We start from the raw sequence: 22694 nt of genomic DNA, 5'->3' as shown, positions 1-22694 counted from the left end.
CCAGAAGTTGATTGACAGCATGCCAGGGAGAATTGCAGAGGTCTTGAAAAAGAAGGGTCAACACTGCAAATATTGACTTATTGCATGAATTCTGTGTAATTCTCAATAAAAGCTTTTGATACTTATGAAATGCTTCTAATTGTATTTCATTATATCATAGAAACATCTGACAAAAACACCTAAAAACCCTGAAGCAGCAGACTTTGTGAAAATGTAACATTTGTGTCATTCTCAAAACTTTTGGCCATGACTGTAGTCTGAATGGCTCATTTCTCGATGTCCTCTCACTGTGAGGGGGGTGAATTTTTTTCTAATTTGGTAATTTAGAAGATATTGAGATTACTAGTCTTCCAATGAGAGGCACAGCTGACTGTGGGAACACTGCAGCTGTTGACTAGGAGGCTCAAAGCCCGCCTCTTTACGTCACACTGGCTCGACAGAAGCAATATGGCTGCCGCAGCCGATTGGTCTCAAAACAGCTCTTCAGAAACAGATGGGTGACGTCACGGATACTACGTCCATATTTTACAGTCTATGGTGCAAGCGAGCGTTTTACAATGTGATGTTTTAATTGTGACCTGCCAAGGGACTGCAGATGTAAATTAGCTTTAAGCTAACTCTGGTACAATGCATCAGATGGTGACATTTATGTTAAATATTGTACATGGTCCCTTTACAAATAAACCGAGAAAAAAAATTCCTCATTGGAGCTTTAATTACAGAAATGATTCTGAACATTCTGCAGTGTCTCTGAGGGTTCAAAAGAAAAGCAGTTCAAATAGAAGTGTTTATGTTTACAGACTTTCTTCATTCTAAACACTTTCTGTAGTTACTGGACGATCGTTTCTTAGTTTCATAGTAAACAAAATGCCTCTTTTAGAAACACCTCTCTGTCACACTGCACGGTTTAAACCGTCATCACTCCTCTCCTCTCTGTGTTTGCTGTTCTCTGCCTTCATCTCAACACAGAGAACATGAGGGGCGTCGTCCTACCTGCACTCTGTGTGCGTGTTCAAAGAAGTTCACCACCACGTTGCATTTGTTACAGGCCATCCTCCACTTTGGTCCGGAGGTGGGGTCCAGCACCAGAACCCCACCGTCACACTCCACACACTGACCGATGCCGAGGGAGTTCAGAGAGTGCTGGCAGGACGGGTGGGTGCATTCATTACAGCCCATACCTGAGAGGAGCAGAGAGCACACACAGGCAGCACAGAGTCAGACAGGTTCTTATGAGACTGTGTTTAATGAACATCAGGATACAAAGGATGTCAGTACGCTGAGTTTAGTTAAAAGGCCTCCTTAAATACTTGATTCTGATTGGTCCAAAGAGTGGACAACAGTGATCAATGCCCGTAACGACCTGATCACATGCGTCACATCTAATCTATGATCTGGGTAGAAGAGTGTGTGTTCAGGGTTCTTTCATACCTTTCTTCATGTCCCTGAAAGGCGGGTTACTGAAGCAGTACGGGCACAGCGGGTAGCTCTTCCCCCGAGACCCCGAGGTCCACAGCACCAGCTCGAAGTCATCCAGAGGACAGCGGAGCTCCTTGTACAGCTTGATGGCTCCGTTCTGAGGGAGACTGTAGGTCTCGTCACAGTGGGAGCAGTGGAGCCGGCTGGGCTTGGCCTGCAGAGACGGGATAGGATCAGAATGAGGCTGGACAGCTTAGGCAACAGAGGATGGACCTCAAGTCCTACACCTGCAGTTTGTGTAGGACTGGGGTGACCAAGTTTGGAATACATCTGAAGATATTCACTAACCTTCATAGCCTCAGCATTCCCACACAAACATTATCCCTCACAACACACTTTTTATTTATTTATTCATTTTTATACATGTTTATATATTATTATTATCTACTTATTTATTTAATTATTTATTTATATATTCATTTTTATACATGTTTATATATTATTATTATCTACTTATTTATTTAATTATTTATTTATTTATTCATTTTTATACATGTTTATATATTATTATTATCTACTTATTTATTTAATTATTTATATATTCATTTTTATACATGCTTATATATATTATTATCTACTTATTTATTTATTAATTTTTAAACATGTTTATATATTATTATTATCTACTTATTTATTAAATTATTTATTTATTTATTAATTTTTATACATGTTTATATATATAATCTACTTGTTTAATTATTTATTTATATATTTATTTTTATACATGTTTATATGTATTATTATCTACTTATTTATTTATAATTTATTCATTTTTAAACAAGTTTATACATATTATAATCAACTTCTTAATTAATTATTTATTAATTATTAAACATGTTTATATATATTATTATCTACCTATTTAATTATTCATTCATTTTTATACATGTTTATATATATTTTAATATCTACTTATTTATTAATTAATTATTCATTATTAAACATGTCAATATATATTATTATCTACTTATTTATTTATTTATTCATTCATTTTTATACATGTTTACATCTATTATCTACCTATTTATTCATTCATTTTTATACATGTTTATATATATTTTAATATCTACTTATTTATTAATTAATTATTCATTATTAAACATGTCAATATATATTATTATCTACTTATTTATTTATTTATTCATTCATTTTTATACATGTTTACATCTATTATCTACTTATTTATTCATTCATTTTTATACATGTTTACATCTATTATCTACTTATTTATTCATTCATTTTTATACATGTTTATATATATTTTATTTACTTATCTATTTATTTATTTATTCATTCATTTTTATACATGTCTATATCTATATATTATTATGTACATATTTATTTTTTGTATTTTTCGTATTTAATATTAACTCCTTGAAATTAATAAGTAAGAAACTGTCATTCAGCCTTATCTGTTTTTTATCATTATTGATATAATATATTTATTTACTTTCCTATTATTAGTATTAATTATTTTCCCCCTCTTTCATTGCTTACTTTTTATCGGTTATTTCTGCTCTATTTTTTCATATACACCAACTGTTTTTCTTTGTTTGTTGTTTAGGTTTTTTGTTTTGTTGTTGTTGCTGCTGTCGTGTTGTTTTTACCTTTGTTTTCCTCTTATTATTATTATTATTATTATTATTATTATTATTATCATTTATATTATTATTATATTGTTATTATTATTATTATTATTATCATTCATATTATTATTAGCATTATATTTTATTATTATTATTATTATTATTATTATTATTATTATTATCATTCATATTATTATTATCATTATATTGTATTATTATTATTATTATTATTATTATTATTATTATTATTATCATTCATATTATTATTATTATCATTATATTTTATTATTATTATTATTATTATTAATATTACTATTATTATTATTATTATTATTATTATTATTATTATTATTAATATTACTATTATTATTATTATTATTATCATTCATATTATTATTATATTTGTATTATTATTATTATTATTATTATTATTATTATTATTATCATTCATATTATTATTATTATTATTATTATTATTATTATCATTCATATTATTATTATCATTATATTTTATTATTATTATTATTTTAATAAGAATAATAATACAAAATATTATTATTATTGTTATTATTTTAATTATTACTTCTTTGTCTGTTTTTTTATGTTGTTCATATTAGTGCCTTGTTTACTTGTTATTCTGTCTACTATCACTTGGTCAACCTTTTCTTGTAAAGCACATTTCTTGCACAATAAAAAAAAAGGACTGGGCTGACTCTGATCCATAAAACCAGGATGATTCTAATAAAAGAAGAGGAGCAAAACAACGCTCCTGTAACACTGAATCTGACCAACCTGTCCTCCTGAACAGGACAAGGGTTTTAATAAATAAGAACCTGTCAGCACCCACGACTTCAGTCCTTCAACCCAGCTCAGAGAAATATGTGATATATACACATATTGCTGTTCCCCTAATGAACTTACATGATGATATTTATGTAGACCTAGTAATAAGACAAGATACAGAGTGATATGCATCGTGTAATGTTGATGATGTGATAAACTTATAAGGCTTTGGTGCCTTAAAAAGGCCACCATGACTGAAGCTGCTGTTTGTCATGACTGTTTGGTGCACTGGATCAGAACACAACAACATTCATATTTCCTCTCATGTTTGCATTGAACACGTTTCACATCAGGATCATTCAACCTGCAGGTTCAACATGCTGCCAACATGCAGAAGAACCTGCTGGAATGTTTGCTCACTTTGCTGTAGTGGAAGAAGCTGGAGACGTGAGACACACCATCCAGTACCAGCCCACAGCCTGAATGTGACACATGTTTTAAAGGTGACATATCACACTTTTTTCATCAATATATATTGGTCTAAGAGGTCCCCAAAACATGTCTTTAAAGTTTATGCTCAAAAAAACTCTTTGAAATCAGATTTTGGCATGCCTGAAAAACCCTCTTCTTCAGTCCTCCTCAGAACACTCTGTTTTCCCTCTGACCACGCCCCCTCAGGAAGTGGATGTGCCTCGGCTCTCCAGCACGTTGATCTAATGTTTACATGTTGGCTGAATATACACGGCTGCTCAGAGATCGCGTTACTTCAACCCTCTGAATCTGATCCAGAATCTGATCCTGACGGAGAGGCGCCTGTAGCAGGACCTTTCTGAACCATTGGTCACAGATTTAGTGTTTCTTGTTGTTTTATTTATCAGTATGTAGACGTGTGTCTTGGTACACAGCTACGAACATGTAGCTATGTGGCTATGCTAACTAGCGCTAGCACTTATCCATGACAAATAAAAATCATCCACTAGATCTTCAAATCTGCAGACGTGGGGAGTAAAACCGACCTCTGCCAGTAAGGCAGCAGGACCTTTTCTGAAGGATTGGTCACAGATTTAGTGTTTCTTGTTGTTTTATTTATCAGTATGTAGATGTGTGTCTTGGTACACAGCTACAGCTACGACATGTAGCTATGTAGCTATGCTAACTAGCGCTAGCACTTATCCATGATAAATAAAAATCATCCACTAGATCTTCAAATCTGCAGACGTGGGGAGTAAAACCGACCTTTGTGTTTATTAAGACAGCCTACAACTAGCATGCCTCCCTCCTAAGCTCCTTGTTAGCACACATTTGTGCAGGTAATGAAAAACAGAGGAGGGATTCAGTATTATTTTATACAGTCTATGGGCTGAACAAGCTCCGAGCTCTGACTCCGTGACAGACCGGATATTGTTGTGACGTAACAAAAACACTGAAAACTGAAACGGCTCGTTTCACACACATTTACAGAAAGGTGGAGAAATCAGAACAGGGGCAGAATGGATTTTTTTCATTTTCGGGGGGTTTGTAGACATGCCAGGGACACATATTTCAGGTAGAGAACCATTAAAAAGTCAATTTTGCATGATATGTCACCTTTAAAGTAAAGTCTGAATACAGTTTGTTCACTGCCATGTGTTGAGACCAGGGATGTAAAGCACCTTAAATGTTGTGTTTATGTCATCAAAATCCAATATGTACAGTCAGGGAGTAAAATGAACACCCGCCAAGCGCCAATGGCGGGTAAAAAATAAGTTTGGTGTGTAAAACAAAAACACACACCCGCCAGTGGCCGATGGAAAATGTTGTATTGCATGTGAGGTTTTGTTTTCACACTTTCGCCCATTTCTGCAGACTGTCAGGCTATTTTGACCCTCGCGGTGCGCTGTACTTGTGTTGTGATTGGGTACGTCGGTATGTGCGCCTTTGCTTGAAGAAGCACGGCGGGAAGAGCGTTTCGAGGAAGAGGTGGCGACATATTCCCGGCGTGAAGCCACCACAAACAAAAAGGAGACGATCAAGAAGAGGAACAGACAGCTAAACGGAGTAATGTCCCTATACACCACGTTTCAAAGAAAACCTGAAAACTTACGAGGCTGGCCGACCTCGGTCCTGGCTGACTTACAACCAGACACACCACACCATGAGCTGCAGCCTTTGCTGCAAACACACGAAGGATAAACAGAAGCAAACGCCATTCGTTGTTGGCACAATGAACATGAAATTGGAAAGTATTAGGGACCATGAGAAGTCAAAATGCCACAGTGACAGCTTAAAAACCTCACAGCCTGTGAGCTCAACCCGTGTCATCAAGTCAGTGACAGCTATACCAGACCCAACAAAACCAAAACCTTTCACCATGTTCAGGACCGTACACTCATTGGCCAAGAAGGCCAAACGGAACTGAACATGTGATTTCTCCGTCACTCGTAGCGCCCATACATAAGTAACCTTGTGGTTTAGAGGAGAGAACACCACTCAACAGTCTGACGCAAACCACCATACAAATATTGAAATTTAATGAAAATGAGCAAAAGATCTGCAGCCTCATGACTCATTCATGAGGTTTGAAGTGGTTCTGTGTTCAGGCAGAAATGGAAATGCAGCGGGCACGCTGACTTTAGCATTTAAAAGCTTTATTTTTAAACTCTGAAGGCCAGAGCTCAGCGAGCAGACGTCACATGGTCCAGAGAGGGGGGCAGGAGGTACCAAGTGTTTGAGGTCAGTCCAAACCAACTCATGACTGTGACAACAAGAGAACATCCCAACATGTTCTTTCAGTGGGATCCTAAAAACTAACTTTCCATCTTAAAGAGCTCATAGTGCCCTATTACCCCTCTAGAACACTACACTCCCAACATGCAGGCCTGCTGGTCGTACCTAAAGTCTCTAAAAGTAGTATGGGAGGTAGAGCCTTCAGTTATCAGGCCCCTCTCCTTTGGAATCATCTACCAGTCAGGGTCCGGGAGGAAGACACCCTCTCTACTTTTAAGAGTAGGCTTCAAACTTTCCTTTTTGATAAAGCTTATAGTTAGAGCTGGATCAGGCTTGGACCAGCTCTTAGTTATGCTGCTATAGGCTTAGACTGACACATTGGGATCCTGTCTTTCCCTCTCTCTCTCCTCTCTCTGCCTGTCTCTTACTTTAACTCTCCCTGTCCCATTAAAGTTACTAACCACAGACCTTTCTAGAGTCCCTGAGCTCCCTTGTCTCGTAGGTTCCTCTGGATCTCTGCTGCTGTGGACGTTCCAGACTCCAGCTGCTACAACTACTACTATCCGTCTCCCCACTATCATCTCTCTCTCTCTTCATCGCCCTCTATCCCTCTCTCCAACACGGTCTCAGCAGATGTGTGTCTAACATGAGTCTGGTCCTGCTGGAGGTTTCTGCCTGTTAAAGGAAGTTTGTCCTTGCCACTGTAACTTGCTAAATGCTGCAAAGTGCTCTGCTCATGGTGGATTAAGATGAGATCAGACTGAGTCCTGTCTGTAAGATGGGACTGGATCTGATCCTGTCTTGATGTTGGGTCTTCGTTAATAATAGAACATAAAGTACGGCCGAGACCTGCTCTGTTTATTCTCCATGAATGCTGCTGCAACAACATCTGACATCCAGATGACCTCTTATATCTCTCCCTTACACTGCATAAAGAGATGAAGAACATGAGAGCTCTTCAAATGAGGGCCCCGAGAAACAAGGAGACTTCTCTGGACCTGAGCCCGTTTAAGATGGACTGAGGGGAAGTGGAGAACTGTCCTGTGGTCTCATGAATCAAAATCTGACATTCTTTTTGGAAATCATGGACGCTGTGTCCTTCGCTCTAAAGAGGAGAGGGACCACCCAGCTTGTTATCAGCTCACAGTTCAAAGCCAGCGTCCCTGATGGTATGGGGATCATAAGAGTCCATGATATAAATCATAAGTGAGGGACTTTGATGATTTATCTCTAAGTCCTGAGAAGTCAATAATGCATCTCTTGGAGCTCCACCATGCAGGGTATTTTGGCTTCACTCCTGACCAACTGGGGGAGAGTCGTCTTGTTCTTCCATGCTCATATCTACGACACCTTTAGGAGGAGCTGTTTAGTGTTCTGGTTCGGACATTGTTCATCTAAAATCAGCTCTGATTTTAATGGTCTGATGTCATGCCGATCAAACTTTCAATAAGAGGCTCTTTAAGCTCTGACAGTAGTTGTGACTGTTGCTCTGACCTGGATGTACTTCATGAAGCGGTGGCACTTTCCACAGCGGGACAGGGGCTTCCCACTGGCAGCGATGGGTGAGAAGGAGACCTCCATCAACTCGTCCATACCTGGAAGATACAACAGATACTGTCGTCACATGGGAACTGTAAATTATGTCTTCTTAGTTAGGGCCCGAGCACCGACAAGGACGGCGAAGGCCCTCTTGTAACCCTAAGGATTTTTCTTTCTTTCTACCTAGTCAAGTTAAATACCTTTTTGGAGCCTTCAACATTCCCCAAAACTCACCAACATTGACACACTCATCAGGATTGGCAAAAATTTTGATATTCTTCTGATCCCGTGCAAAAAGTTCCAAAAATGGCTCAATAGCGCCCCCTTCTTTCCAACTGGGCACCCCCTCAACACGGTTCAACTTACATGCATGACATTTTTTTCAGGCCAAGACCTACAAAAAAGATTCCTAATGTCATGGTGAAATCCCAACAGAAAGTCGGCCATCTTTTTTTGCCCGTTTTTCACCTGATTCGCAAGGGTACGTATTTAAAAGATCTTGCCACAGGCTTTTTCTCCGATCAAGTCCAAAACACACACATTCTGTAGTAAACACATTGACCATTCGAAGTTATCAGAAAAAAATTGCGAAATCTAAAAATTGTGGGCGTGACAGATATTCAGGCGATGCATGAAAACTCATTGAATCGGCCACAGACATCGGCCACACATCCCCTCTATACATTTTGGGACTCTCTTCAAAGAAATTCAAAGATCTGCTCCATAGCGCCCCCTAAAGGGTTAAATAAAGGGTAAAATGACCCTCACCATAGAGTTTTTTGTTTTATTTGAGCACGATTTGTGACAATGTGATTTTAGTAGACACACTGATGATTCAAAATAGTTCGAGGCATACTGTTAAGACTAAAATTGTGGGCGTGGCAGACGTTCAGGCAGTGCATCAAACGCACATGTCTCGCCATAAACAGGAAATGATTTTTGGGGGCTTTAAAATGCCGAAATCTCACTAAATCATCAGGCAGTGGCTCACATGAGGCGGTGGTTGCAGGTGTGCGAAGGCCCGTTTATCGCCGCTTGCAGCTTTAATTTATAATACTATGATACCTCTCTGCTGTATCACCTCTTGATCTCATTTCCATTTTTCAACAAAAAGAGAAGTGATGACTGATGCTGTCTCTAATAATCCACAATGTTATCAATAGTACGGTTATGTAAAACCATGTGACAGCTGATCCCTCTGGGTACTGGGTGGAGAGCAGACAGCGACTGTGGACAGGTCTGCTTCTCTTGGATGTTTAGTGATGTTATATGTTCAGTTCTGATTTGATCCGTATTTGAAGCTCATGGTTAGGTCGTCAGTTTAGCGCAGTGGTTAAATGGTGGCCCATAAACAGAGGTTACAGTCCTCAGCAGCAGCCTTGGCTCAACTCACACCCTCAACCCTGTGCTGCACGCCGATCCCAGCACTCTCTGCCCTGTTTCTGACTTTATACGATGAGTTAACCTCTAAATGAAGACATTGAGACATCGGTTCCTGTGTTTCCTGTTATCTGAACTTACTGGGGATGGAGTCAACAAAGTAGTGAAACTTCCTCTTGAAGATATCGAGCGTGTGCTGCAGGACCTGCTGAAAGTTGGCCTTCCCCTGAGCGATGAGGTTCAGCTGCTTCTCCACAGCAGAGCGGATAGTGGGCAGCACCAGCTCTGCATCTACACACGCACACGCACACACGCACACACACACACACACACACACACACACACACACACACACACACACACACACACACACACACACACACACACACAGAGTTAGCATTGAATTTATAATGACCTTTTATGAAAGCCATTTTTTTCCTGAATGATAATGTGGTTCATGAATTTTGATGAGCTGGTCTCAGCAGGCTGATTTCATGTGACCGCCTTCAGAGATGTTTCACATAGAGCACGTTACCTGTGCTGTAGTGTAATAATAATTCAAGTCTATTCCCATAAATTCAGGTTTATTCTCAACCCTATACCTGTCTTGTAGTGTAATAAAGCATGTTATTACCTGTCTTGTAGTGTAATAAAGCATGTTATTACCTGTCTTGTAGTGTAATAAAGCATGTTAGCTGTCTTGTAGTGTAATAAAGCATGTTATTACCTGTCTTGTAGTGTAATAAAGCATGTTGTTACCGGTCTTGTAGTGTAATAAAGCATGTTGTTACCTGTCTTGTAGTGTAATAGAGCATGTTATTACCTGTCTTGTAGTGTAATAAAGCATGTTGTTACCTGTCTTGTAGTGTAATAAAGCATGTTATTACCTCTCTTGTAGTGTAATAAATCATGTTATTACCTGTCTTGTAGTGTAATAGAGCATATTACCTGTCTTGTAGTGTAATAAATCATGTTGTTACCTGTCTTGTAGTGTAATAGAGCATATTACCTGTCTTGTAGTGTAATAAATCATGTTGTTACCTGTCTTGTAGTGTAATAGAGCATGTTATTACCTGTCTTGTAGTGTAATAAATCATGTTGTTACCTGTCTTGTAGTATCCATGAACCAGGACGACACCCAGGTTAGTCGGCTTCAGCTTGCGCCCGTTTTCTACCGTCACATAGTTCCTCTGGCAGATGTTGTTGATGTGGACGGGGATGCTGGCATCAGTTCCTGAATGATGGAGGAGATGAATTAAAACGTGTGACACTCTTAATGAGCTCAGGGGTGGGGATTTGCAATAGGGGAAATAAGCAGCGAAATATACATTTTAGTGAATTCTCCAAGAGCAGATTTTGTCTTTCTGCATCATTAAAATGTTTGTTCTCTCTCTAGTCCTCTTTGTGTCTTTTGTTTCATGAACCTGATCCTGTGAAAAATGTTGATAAAAGCAGATTTGGATGGTTTGTGAATAATTTAAAGTTAATATATAACTGAACATAGAGCAAAGACGACACATCAAATGTTGAAACTGAAAAATGTTGCAGCAGCACGTTTCAAACTGTTGATACAGGGACAACAAAACAGGTAACAAGTTATTTAATGCTAAAAACACCAGGAGGAACTTCCCCATCTAATGAGGTTTCCCCCTAGAGTTGAACGGTCTTTAAACCAGCGCTCAGAGCAGCACCTTCAGACCTGACTCTCTGCAGGGTCTGCTTCCTCTTACAGACCCTCTAAGTTTGAGATGTAGATGTAACAGGAAGTGCTGGGTGTACCTATGCCGTGTTTCTCCATGAGGGTGATGAGCTCAGCCTCCGTCAGGTAGTCGGGGGGGTTGGTCTGCTTCTCTACCAGCTTTATCTCATCCACTGTGAAAGTGTCTCCACGCTCACACACCGGCATGGCCTCCTCCAGAGGGATACCCTGCCAAGGCATCACCGCCGTGTAACCTGCAAACACACTGGACACTTAGGACCGGACTGCAGCAGATTTTCACCAGACCATCACCAGACCATCACCAGACCATCACCAGACCATCACCACCTTTCTTTATCGACACAACAAAAACTCTAAACTGAGAAAGTGTTTCTGACTTACGTCTCGTAAAAGTATTTCATCATACTTTACACAAGTGCATCAGATGAACCTCTGATTTCAAGATATCACATCAAAAGTAAAAAATCTGCAAGTGGGTACGCAAATTAATTCAAATAATGAAGTTGTGTTTTTTATAATGAGACTGTATTCTTATATCAAGACTGTTTTTCTCAAGGGACTTAAACTCATCACGCAGAGTCAGTGAAATCTTTTGATTCTCTTCTTAAACCCATTTTTACAGACCTCCTTCTAACTGCTTTCACTTCTATTTTATTATTATTATTAGTTGTTATCCAACTAATTAATTATTTTAAATTTTATTTGAGTATTTATTATTTCAATTAATTTTTTTTATTTATTTTTCATTTTAAAGGTGACATATCACGCTTTTTTCATCAACATGTATTGGTCTAAGAGGTCCCCAAAACATGTCTTTAAAGTTTATGCTCAAAAAAACACTTTGAAATCAGATTTTGGTCTGCCTGAAAAACCCTCTTCTTCAGTCCTCCTCAAACACGGTCTGTTTTCTCCTCTGACCACGCCCCCTCAGGAAGTGGATGTGCCTCGGCTCTCCAGCACGTTGATCTAATGTTTACATGTTGGCTGAATATACACGGCTGCTCATAGATCACGTTACTTCAACCCTCTGAATCTGATCCAGAATCTGATACTGACGGAGAGGCGCCTGCAGCAGGACCTTTCTGAAGGATTGGTCATAGATTTAGTGTTTCTTGTTGTTTTATTTATCAGTATGTTGACGTGTGTCTTGGCACACAGCTACGAACATGTAGCTATGTGGCTATGCTAACTAGCGCTAGCACTTATCCATGATAAATAAAAATCATCCACCAGATCTTCAAATCTGCAGACGTGGGGAGTAAAACCGACCTTTGTGTTTATTAAGACAGCCTACAACTAGCATGCCTCCCTCCTAAGCTCCTTGTTAGCACACATGTGTGCAGGGAATGAAAAACAGAGGAGGGGTTGAGTTGTATTTTATACAGCCTATGGGCTGAACAAGCTCCGAGCTCTGACTCTGTGACAGACCGGATATTGTTGTTACGTAACAAAAACACTGAAGTCTGAAACGGCTGGTTTCACACACATTTACAGAAAGGTGGAGAAATCAGAACAGGGGCAGGATGGATTTTTTTCATTCTCGGGGGGTTTGTAGACATGCCAGGGAAACATATTTCAGGTACAGAACCATTAAAAAGTCCATTTTGCATGATATGTCACCTTTAATGTTCCTAATTTATCCTTTCCACTTTTCAAATTTTCCTGATTTCGTCCTCTTATTTTGAAAAGCTCTTTTATTCTCCTTTTAATTCTTTTATTGACTTATCCATTTCTATTTATAGGCCGATATCTAACTTCCCCTTTATCTCTAAAATCCTGGAGAAAGTGGTGTCAGTTCGGCTCTGGGACTTTCTTAAGAGCAACAGTTTGTTTGAGGACTTTCAGTCGGGGTTTAGAGCCCACCATAGCACAGAGACTGCACTGTTAAAAGTAACCAATGATCTACTAATGGCCTCAGACAGTGGTCTTCTTTCCGTACTTGTTTTATTAGATCTTAGCGCTGCATTCGATACTATTGACCATCAAATCCTGTTACAGAGATTAGAGCAACTAACTGGCATTACAGGAACTGCGTTAGCTTGGTTTAAATCGTACCTAACAGATCGATCTCAATTTGTTCACGTAAATGAAAAGTCCACAAGGGAGTTACACAAGGATCAGTGCTAGGACCAATTCTTTTCACCTTATATATGCTTCCTCTAGGTAACATCATGAGGAAGCACTCTATTAATTTTCATTGTTATGCTGATGACACTCAGCTCTATTTATCAGTGAAGCCAGAAGAAACCAAAAAGTTATCTAAATTAGTTGCTTGTCTAAAAGACATAAAGACCTGGATGACCAGAAATTTCTTACTGCTAAACTCAGGAAAAACTGAAGTGATTGTTATCGGCCCCAAACACCTCAGAGAGACTTTTTCTAATAATATAAGTACCTTAGACGGCATTAATCTGGCATCCAGCACCTCGGCTAGGAATCTAGGAGTCCTATTTGATCAAGATTTATCCTTCAATTCCCAAATTCAGCAAATCTCAAGGTCAGCCTATTTTCACTTGCGCAATATTTCTAAAATTAGACACTTCCTATCTCAGAGCGACGCAGAAAAACTAGTCCATGCATTTGTTCCCTCCAGGTTAGATTACTGTAACTCCCTCTTATCAGGCTGCCCCAATAAGTCTCTAAAGACTCTTCAGCTAGTTCAAAACGCTGCAGCTCGAGTATTGACTAAAACTAGGAAGAGGGAGCACATCTCTCCAGTGTTAGCTTCTCTACACTGACTCCACATAAAATGTAGAATAGAATTTAAAATCCTTCTTTTAACCTACAAAGCCCTTAAAAATCAGACACCCTCGTATCTTAAAGAGCTCATCGTGCCCTATTACCCCTCTAGAACTCTACGCTCCCAACATGCAGGCTTGCTAGTTGTACCTAAAATCTCTAAAAGTAGTGTGGGAGGTAGAACCTTTAGTTATCAGGCCCCTCTCCTTTGGAATCATCTACCAGTCAGGGTCCGGGAGGCAGACACCCTCTCCACTTTTAAGAGTAGACTTCAAACTTTCCTTTTTGATAAAGCTTATAGTTAGAGCTGGATCAGGCTTGGACCAGCTTTTGTCATGCTGCTATAGGCCTAGACTGCCGGGGGAACTGGCACAATGACACACTGGGATCCTAGCTCACCCTCTTCCCCCCAACCCCCTCATCACAAACTTTAACTCTGCCTGTCCCATTAAAGTTACTAACCATAGACCTTTCTGGAGTCCCTGAGCTCCCTTGTCTCGTAGATTCCTCTGAGCTGCCGTAGACGTCCTCCTGCTGTGGACGATCTGGACTCCAGCTGATACGGACGTGCTGGACTCCAGCGGCAACAGCTTGTACGACTCGTCTCATCACTATCACCTCTCTCTCTTACTCCCCTCTATCTGTCTTTCCAGACCCAACTCAGTCGAGGCATGATGGCTGTCTAACATGAGTCTGGTTCTGCCTGAGGTTTCTGCCTGTTAAAAGGAAGTTTTTCCTCACCACTGTAACTAGCTAAATACTGTGATGTGCAATGCTCATGATGGATTAAGGTGGGGTCAGACTGAGTCTTATCCTGTCTTGGTGTTGGGTCTCTGTTCATAATTTGACATAGAGTGGTCTAGACCTGCTCTGTTTGTAAAAGCGTCTTGAGATAACGTTTGTTGTGATTTGGCGCTATACAAATAAAGATTGATTGAATGATTGATATTTACTTATTTATTCAATTTATATATTTATTTCTATTCATTTTATTTTATTTTATTCTATTGTATTTTATTTATGTATTTATTGATTCATTAATTTATTAATGTATTTATTTATTCATTTATTTATTTACTTATTTATTTATATTTATTTATATTATTTATTTATTTGTATTTATTTTATTTATTATTTATTTATTTATATTTATTTGTATTTATTTGTTTGTTTTATTTTATTTATTTATTTTTGAAAAACCTCTTAAACAATGATTTATTGCTCTATTGTCACACCACTTCATCCTGTTTAATTTACATGTATTCTTTTTAACTCACAATGTATTCTGTTCTGCATTGTTTAAATTCCTCCTCTCTGTCTATCAAAGGGTTTACTTTGTTATTTGAACCATGCTTTGTTTGTCAAAGCACTTTGTAAACTTTTGTTTTTAAAGGTGCTATATAAATAAAGTTATTATTAAATGTGTAAACATCTTTACCTTCTGATATCAGCGTCTTGCCGTTACAGGAGAAGGACTCTGTGCCGATGCTGAAGTCTATGGTGGTCTGGAGGTATTTGCAGTCCTGACTGACCGTGGCGATGAAATGTCGTGTGATGTAGTCGTACAGACGCCAGCCATCACTTCCTGTAGAAGAGCAGATGAGGAGGAACCCGAGTCAGACGGGACATGTAAACTGTATTCAAATGAATAGAACTAGGTTATAACACCTGTTCAGGTCCTTACCTTGTCTAGGACCACAGAGAGGTTTTTCAAACAGTTATTACAGAGACAACAAAACAGGTAAACAGTTATGGAATGCTAAAAAATAAACAGACTCTGTAGTGGAGATCATTGCATTAAAAACAGACATGACTGTAGTGGAAGTCACTGCATTAAAAACAGACATGACTCTGTAGTGCAGATCACTGCATTAAAAACAGACATGACTCTGTAGTGGAGATCACTGCATTAAAAACAGACATGACTCTGTAGTGGAGATCACTGCATTAAAAACAGACATGACTCTGTAGTGGAAGTCACTGCATTAAAAACAGACATGACTCTGTAGTGGAAGTCCCTGCATTAAAAACAGACATGACTCTGTAGTGGAAGTCCCTGCATTAAAAACAGACATGACTCTGTAGTGGAAGTCCCTGCATTAAACACAGACATGACTCTGTAGTGGAGATCACTGCATTAAAAACAGACATGACTCTGTAGTGGAAGTCACTGCATTAAAAACAGACATGACTCTGTAGTGGAAGTCCCTGCATTAAAAACAGACATGACTCTGTAGTGGAAGTCCCTGCATTAGAAACAGAAGTGACCTTGTAGTGTAAGTGACTGCATTAGAAACAGACATGACTCTGTAGTGGAAATCACTGAATTAAAAACAGACATGACTCTGTAGTGGAAGTCACTGCATTAAAAACAGACATGACTCTGTAGTGGAAATCACTGCATTAAAAACAGACATGACTCTGTAGTGGAAATCACTGCATTAAAAACAGAGATGACTCTGTAGTGGAAATCACTGCATTAAAAACAGACATGACTCTGTAGTGGAAGTCCCTGCATTAAAAACAGACATGACTCTGTAGTGGAAGTCACTGCATTAAAAAAGCCATGACTCTGTAGTGGAAGTCACTGCATTAAAAACAGACATGACTCTGTAGTGGAAGTCACTGCATTAAAAACAGACATGACTCTGTAGTGGAAGTCACTGCATTAAAACAGACATGACTCTGTAGTGGAAGTCACTGCATTAAAAACAGACATGACTCTGTAGTGGAAGTCACTGCATTAAAACAGACATGACTCTGTAGTGGAAGTCACTGCATTAAACACAGACATGACTCTGTAGTGGAAGTCACTGCATTAAAAACAGACATGACTCTGTAGTGGAAGTCACTGCATTAAAAACAGACATGACTCTGTAGTGGAAGTCACTGCATTAAACAAAGACATGACTCAGGACATGGACAGAGAGGAAGTGGGAAACTGTCCTGTTGTCTGGAGGACCAGCAGGGTGTTTATTTAGCAGGTATCATAGAAACGTATTCAAAAAGGTCTGATGTCCTTTAATCTGTTTTATCTGCTCTTTAATAAGCTGAATGTCTCACCCAGCTCCGCCTCTGATGCTGCACGCATGGGGGTGATGGGCGGATGATCTCCAGCGTCTGATCCTTTCCTGGGTCGGTTTAACCCGGCTGAGAGCAGAGCCTTCACCTGATGGAGAGGAAATCATACTTTTATTAGAAACATCATGATCTTATTTTCTGCCTGCCTCCAGTAATAAATAAAAATTGTTCCAGCCCCACAGCCATCCTCACCTCCTCCGCCCAGAAGGGGTTGTTGCTCTGCTGCTTCAGCGCCCCCTTCAGGTCAAAGTTCTCGGGGTAGTGAGTGGTCTCAGTTCGAGGGTAGCTGATGTAGCCCTGCGTGTACAGGCGCTCTGCAATCTGCATGGTGTGCTGAGGGCCCATTCCTGAAACCCAAACGTGACAGATCTCTTTATCACACCGAGGCGTCAGCTCCACAGAGAGGGACAAATGCTTCTTTACTAACGGCCTGGAACGTCATTAACAGCCGAGTTTACCTCAACCAGTTCAGGATATGTGCTTGAGTTTTTCTGTTTAACTGTATAACGCCAAGCGTATCATATCTGATTCATCAGTTTCTGAGACCTCTACATCATCAGTGTGAAATATTTATTCAGTAAAAACCTGATGTATACAATCAGAGACATGCAGTGCACAGATAATCCACCAGGTGTGAGTAATTCATGCAGCAGAAGGACGTCACGTGAGACATCCAACATGTCAGCTGTGGATCAGAGACCCACTCCAGGTTTTTCAGGGAGATTTTTATCAAGTTTGAAAAAGTTTGGATGAAAAAAACTTTCAAATTGTTCCTGAAACTTCAAGAGGAATAGTTACTGGATTGATGTAAAACTAATTAATATTTCATTACTACGAAAATGTGTGTATCAAAATTGATACAGCAGATATATAAGGACATTTATTTGCAAACCTGTAAATCATACCTTTTATTACATTTCATACATTATTCCATAAAGCAACGTCTTTTTATTATTTAAGAACATGTTTAAATGACATAATGAGGTATATTTAGAGGATAAATTGAGATATTTATCACGTATATTGTATTTTTATATATGGAACCTGCTGTATCATGATGATTGATGACTGGTTGAATGTTGCCATGGCTCCCTAGTAAATAATTGTCTTTTGCTCATTGATTTCCACTAAAAACTGAACAATTCAGAGAAGAAATATACAATACATTAGGTTTTTTTGTTGTGTAGTAGATACAGAATATGTATGACGTTGTCGTGCAATATGAAAAAAAAAAATGTCTAAGTTTGAAATTACTTTGGAAAAAATTTGAAGGAAACTCAAAGTTTAATAGGCTAAAAATGTTGTTTTTATATGTTTTAGTTTGTTTAAAAAACAAAATAAACTTTGAGCAATACATTTGCACCAAAATGCCTGATGTATCAAATATGATACAAATTAAAACTCAGATATGAAAATTGATATTTCACTTTTATTTTCTTTAATTTGTCAGAAGGTCCAATAAAACATTCAATTTTCAAATAATTAGAATTTTCTGGCATTGATGGCTCAGGCTTTACAGGGTTAAAATCTTGAGTTACTGTAAGAATAACTCTTACAGTAATGCCTTGCATATTTTTATACAAAAAGAAAATCTGGTGATGAACAGATTTTTGTGAGCATCACAACCTAAATCATCTCCTCCTCCTCCTCCACCTCCTCCTCCTCCACCTCCTCCTCCTCCTCCTCCACCTCCTCCTCCTCCTCCTCCTCCTCCTCCTCCTCCTCCTCCTCCTTCTGTGCCATAGAGCTCCACACTTCCTTTTCTAAATCCCAAATACTCACAATCACCTGTCCATCACCTGTACATTGATGTTAGAGTGGGCGTACCTAAAGCAGAGCTGGCCACTCTCAACATCTCCACTGTGTTCAGAGCCTGAGGTCTCTGCTTGGCCTTCTCCTTCTTACTCACAGACTCCACCTGCAAAGACAGAGGGGTCAGAGGTCAGAGGTTAACTGAAGTAAGAGAGACACTCTAGGTCCACCGGGGCTCTTTACTCACAAACATTTCACAAGCCAACAAGTATCCGCTTGATGAACTTCACTTAAAGGCGCTGTGAGAAACTTTCATGTCGTATTGATATATGGGAAACAGTAGTATTTATTCTGGGATGCAGACTACATTTCCCATGAGCACCAGAAATGTTATTTACATGATGTATCTCTTGTAGATTTCCAAGAAGACAAACCCCATAATCACTATTATTGGATGATAAAATCACATGCCGGCTGGTACATGTTCATTTGTAGCTGCAGGGCAAAACCAAAAGTACAGGGGGCAGTATCGCTCCCTAGTACACAGTCATAGCCATATATTTAAAAAAAATAATCTAATTTAAAGGTGACATATCACGCTTTTTACATCAATATATATTGGTCTAAGATGTCCCCAAAACATGTCTTTAAAGTTTATGCTCAAAAAAACACTTTGAAATCAGATTTTGGCATGCCTGAAAAGCCCTCTTCTTCTCTCTGACCACGCCCCCTCAGGAAGTGGATGTGTCCTCGGCTCTCCAGCAGGTTGATCTAATGTTTACATGTTGTCTGAATATACATGGCTGCTCACAGACCCGCGTTACTTCAACCCTCTGAATCTGATCCAGAATCTGATCCTGACGGAGAGGCGCCTGCAGCAGGACCTTTCTGAACCATTGGTCATAGATTTAGTGTTTCTTGTTGTTTTATTTATCAGTATGTAGACGTGTGTCTTGGTACACAGCTACCAACATGTAGCTATGTGGCTATGCTAACTAGCGCTAGCACTTATCCATGATAAATAAAAATCATCCACTAGATCTTCAAATCTGCAGACGTGGGGAGTAAAACCGACCTCTGCCAGAAAGGCAGCAGGATTGGTCACAGATTCTGTGTTACTTTTTGTTTTATTTGTTAGTATGTCGACGTGTGCCTTGGTACACAGCTACAGCTACAGCTACAGCTACAGCTACAGCTACAGCTACAGCTACAGCTACAGCTACAGCTACAGCTACAGCTACGACATGTAGCTATGTGGCTATGCTAACTAGCGCTAGCACTTATCCATGATAAATAAAAATCATCCACTAGATCTTCAAATCTGCAGACGTGGGGAGTAAAACCGACCTTTGTGTTTATTAAGACAGCCTACAACTAGCATGCCTCCCTCCTAAGCTCCTTGTTAGCACACATGTGTGCAGGTAATGAAAAACAGAGGAGGGGTTGAGTTGTATTTTATACAGTCTATGGGCTGAACAAGCTCCGAGCTCTGACTCCGTGACAGACCGGATATTGTTGTGACGTAACAAAAACACTGAAGTCTGAAACGGCTGGTTTCACACACATTTACAGAAAGGTGGAGAAATCAAAACAGGGGCAGAATGGATTTTTTTCCTTCTCGGGGGGTTTGTAGACATGCCAGGGAAACATATTTCAGGTAGAGAACCATTAAAAAGTCGATTTTGCATGATATGTTACCTTTAATATTTTTTTTCTGTTAAGCAACTTTGAGTATCAAGAAAAGCGCTATTCAAAACCTATCAATTATATTATTATTATTACTAATAAATGGAATAATAATTTATTTTGGTTTTCGGCCTTGGTTTCCTCATTTTCGGTTCTCGGTTTCAGCCAAGAATATTCACTTTGGTGGATCTCTAGTCGACACCAGAAATAATCGTTAGTTGCAGCCCTACTTCCAACACTTTCTAAGATGTACTTAAAAACACTGTTTATTGGTTAAAAGCAGGAAGTTAAAGTACCTTAGCCTCTTTGGACGTCTTGGCCAGGTTGACGAACATCTGACCCACCTCCCGGTCAAAGACCCTCACCCTGTCCCAGTCCAGGGTCAGAGGGTTCTCCTTCCCTTTGAACACCTGAACAAAGCACAGCATGTCTGTCGATCAGGAAAAGTCCATTCATACTGTGTCCGGAGGAGTAAATACGGGGACCTTACCTTAACCTGGACCACCCAGAAAGTCTCTGGTTTAAAGGACATGATCTTGTCGTGACGCTCCACACAGAAGCCCAGGGTCGGGGTCTGACAGGGTCCAAACGAGATCAAGGAGGAGTCAAGGTTGCCGTATTTACCCTGGAAGTATTTGGTCTGGAACCTGTAGACCAACAGGAGATGGCCTTTAATAACCTGGATCAGTTTTTTAAAAGCTCCTGTGACGAGCTTTTAGCTGGCAACGGACCTAAATCAAGAATAAAATCTCAGATATGACCATACAAGACCGTCAGGGATCATTCCTACAAAGTTATTTCATGTTTTTCTGTCCACGTTCCGGAGGAAAAGTGTCACGTGGCAGATTATAGCATGCTTAAAGCTTTCCACGGCAAAGATTCATGGTGAGTTTCATGCTAGACCAGAAGGAAGAGTTTTTACACGAACAGAACGAGATAAGCAAAGAGATTCATCACTTCACTTTGTCCACAGAGGGCGCCAAATCAACACAACCTGAAAGTTCCTCACAGGAGCTTTAAGTTTCAGAGCACTGCTCATCAGAGTAAATCATCATGGCCAGGAGCTTTATCTCCTCCACAGAGCTCCCTGTTACCAAGCGTCTACATCAAGACACAGGACTCACAGAGGACACGCAAAGCTCCTAAAGGTTGATTTATACGTCTGTGTCTCCCCTACACAGCAGGGGCTGACGTGGACATGAGCACCACATACTTGTGCGTCGATGTGTCCATGTCGTGCAGCAACGCTCCGCTGAAACTCTTGAGGGCAGTGTGGTCTCTCTGATAGCCGGTCTCCTACTTCCGGTACGATCTCTGTTTCCTTTTCCACAGAGATTCAGAGCGTGTTCTGTTAATCTACAGCTGATACATGTTGCTGTTTATCATACAGACATGATTACATGAAGAACAGAGAGGAGGAGAGGAAATACACGGACGATGAGCGGCAGATGAGCGGGGATCCCGGAAGTGCTGGAAATGCTGGAAATATGTTACTGCCGAGCGGACCAATCACAGGGCTTGCGGTCTGCGTTGATTCTACAGGTAGTTACATTTTGGAGGAGGTGCACGTCAGCTACATGCGTAGGCCTCTGCGTAGGTACGGGAGCTCTGGGGACCTCCAGCATAGGCGACGCCATCGATTTGACGCAGAAGTATAAATCAGGCTTAAGAGTTTGAAGCAGTTGTGATTTTGTCTTGTTAAAAGGAACCCCGACAGTGTGGACTAATAAGCATAAATCTGCTTTACTGTTTGTCTCATACTAGAATGCTTTGTTAAATAGACATGAAGAATTGTTATTTCTTTAAAGAGCGAAATTTATAACACATATTCTAACCTACGAGCGCAGCCATTGTTTTACTAGCGCAATGCATGCTGGGTTGATGACGTGTAATGGTTGCGTCTTGCCGAGCCTCTGGTTTTCGCCGTGTTTACTCGCTGGCTTTCAGGAGCGTGAAAACCATAATAATGCCACACTGTGCTCGTTTGGGTGTCATTTCCAGTCGAAGGGAAACAAGGGGACTGGTGTAAGTCTACTCAGCTTTCCAAGAGACAAAAAGAGAAGAAGTGGGAAATTGCTTGTGGACGTACACAACTTCTGAAGGACCCGCGGCTATGTTCTCTCCACTTCACTCCAGATGCATTTGATGCATTTAGCCGACCCACGCTGGTGAAAGAGCTCACAGGTGCTGCTAGTTATTAACACAGACTGAAGCCAAATGCTGTGCCGTCAGTTTTCATTCAT

General features: G+C 39.7%; 1 protein-coding gene across 1 annotated transcript in view; it reads right to left on the bottom strand.

Moving 5' to 3' along the window:
* Positions 1 to 22694, bottom strand: part of top3b (DNA topoisomerase III beta) — a 44266-nt gene that overhangs the window by 3183 nt on the left and 18389 nt on the right. Inside the window, exons 6-17 of the mRNA XM_034692386.1 lie at positions 20942 to 21098; positions 20748 to 20861; positions 18841 to 18931; positions 17206 to 17360; positions 16996 to 17101; positions 15371 to 15517; positions 11253 to 11426; positions 10579 to 10707; positions 9615 to 9764; positions 8049 to 8149; positions 1432 to 1633; positions 994 to 1181 (exon numbers count right to left, since the gene is read on the bottom strand). Coding sequence (XP_034548277.1) covers positions 994 to 1181; positions 1432 to 1633; positions 8049 to 8149; positions 9615 to 9764; positions 10579 to 10707; positions 11253 to 11426; positions 15371 to 15517; positions 16996 to 17101; positions 17206 to 17360; positions 18841 to 18931; positions 20748 to 20861; positions 20942 to 21098 — 1714 coding nt within the window. The remainder of the gene's footprint in view (positions 1 to 993; positions 1182 to 1431; positions 1634 to 8048; positions 8150 to 9614; positions 9765 to 10578; positions 10708 to 11252; positions 11427 to 15370; positions 15518 to 16995; positions 17102 to 17205; positions 17361 to 18840; positions 18932 to 20747; positions 20862 to 20941; positions 21099 to 22694) is intronic.

The sequence above is a fragment of the Notolabrus celidotus genome, chromosome 9 (assembly GCF_009762535.1).
Source record: "Notolabrus celidotus isolate fNotCel1 chromosome 9, fNotCel1.pri, whole genome shotgun sequence".
NCBI classification, from domain to species: Eukaryota; Metazoa; Chordata; class Actinopteri; order Labriformes; family Labridae; genus Notolabrus; species Notolabrus celidotus.
Note: the sequence above shows the minus strand (reverse complement) of the source record. Positions and strands in the feature narration are given on the sequence as shown.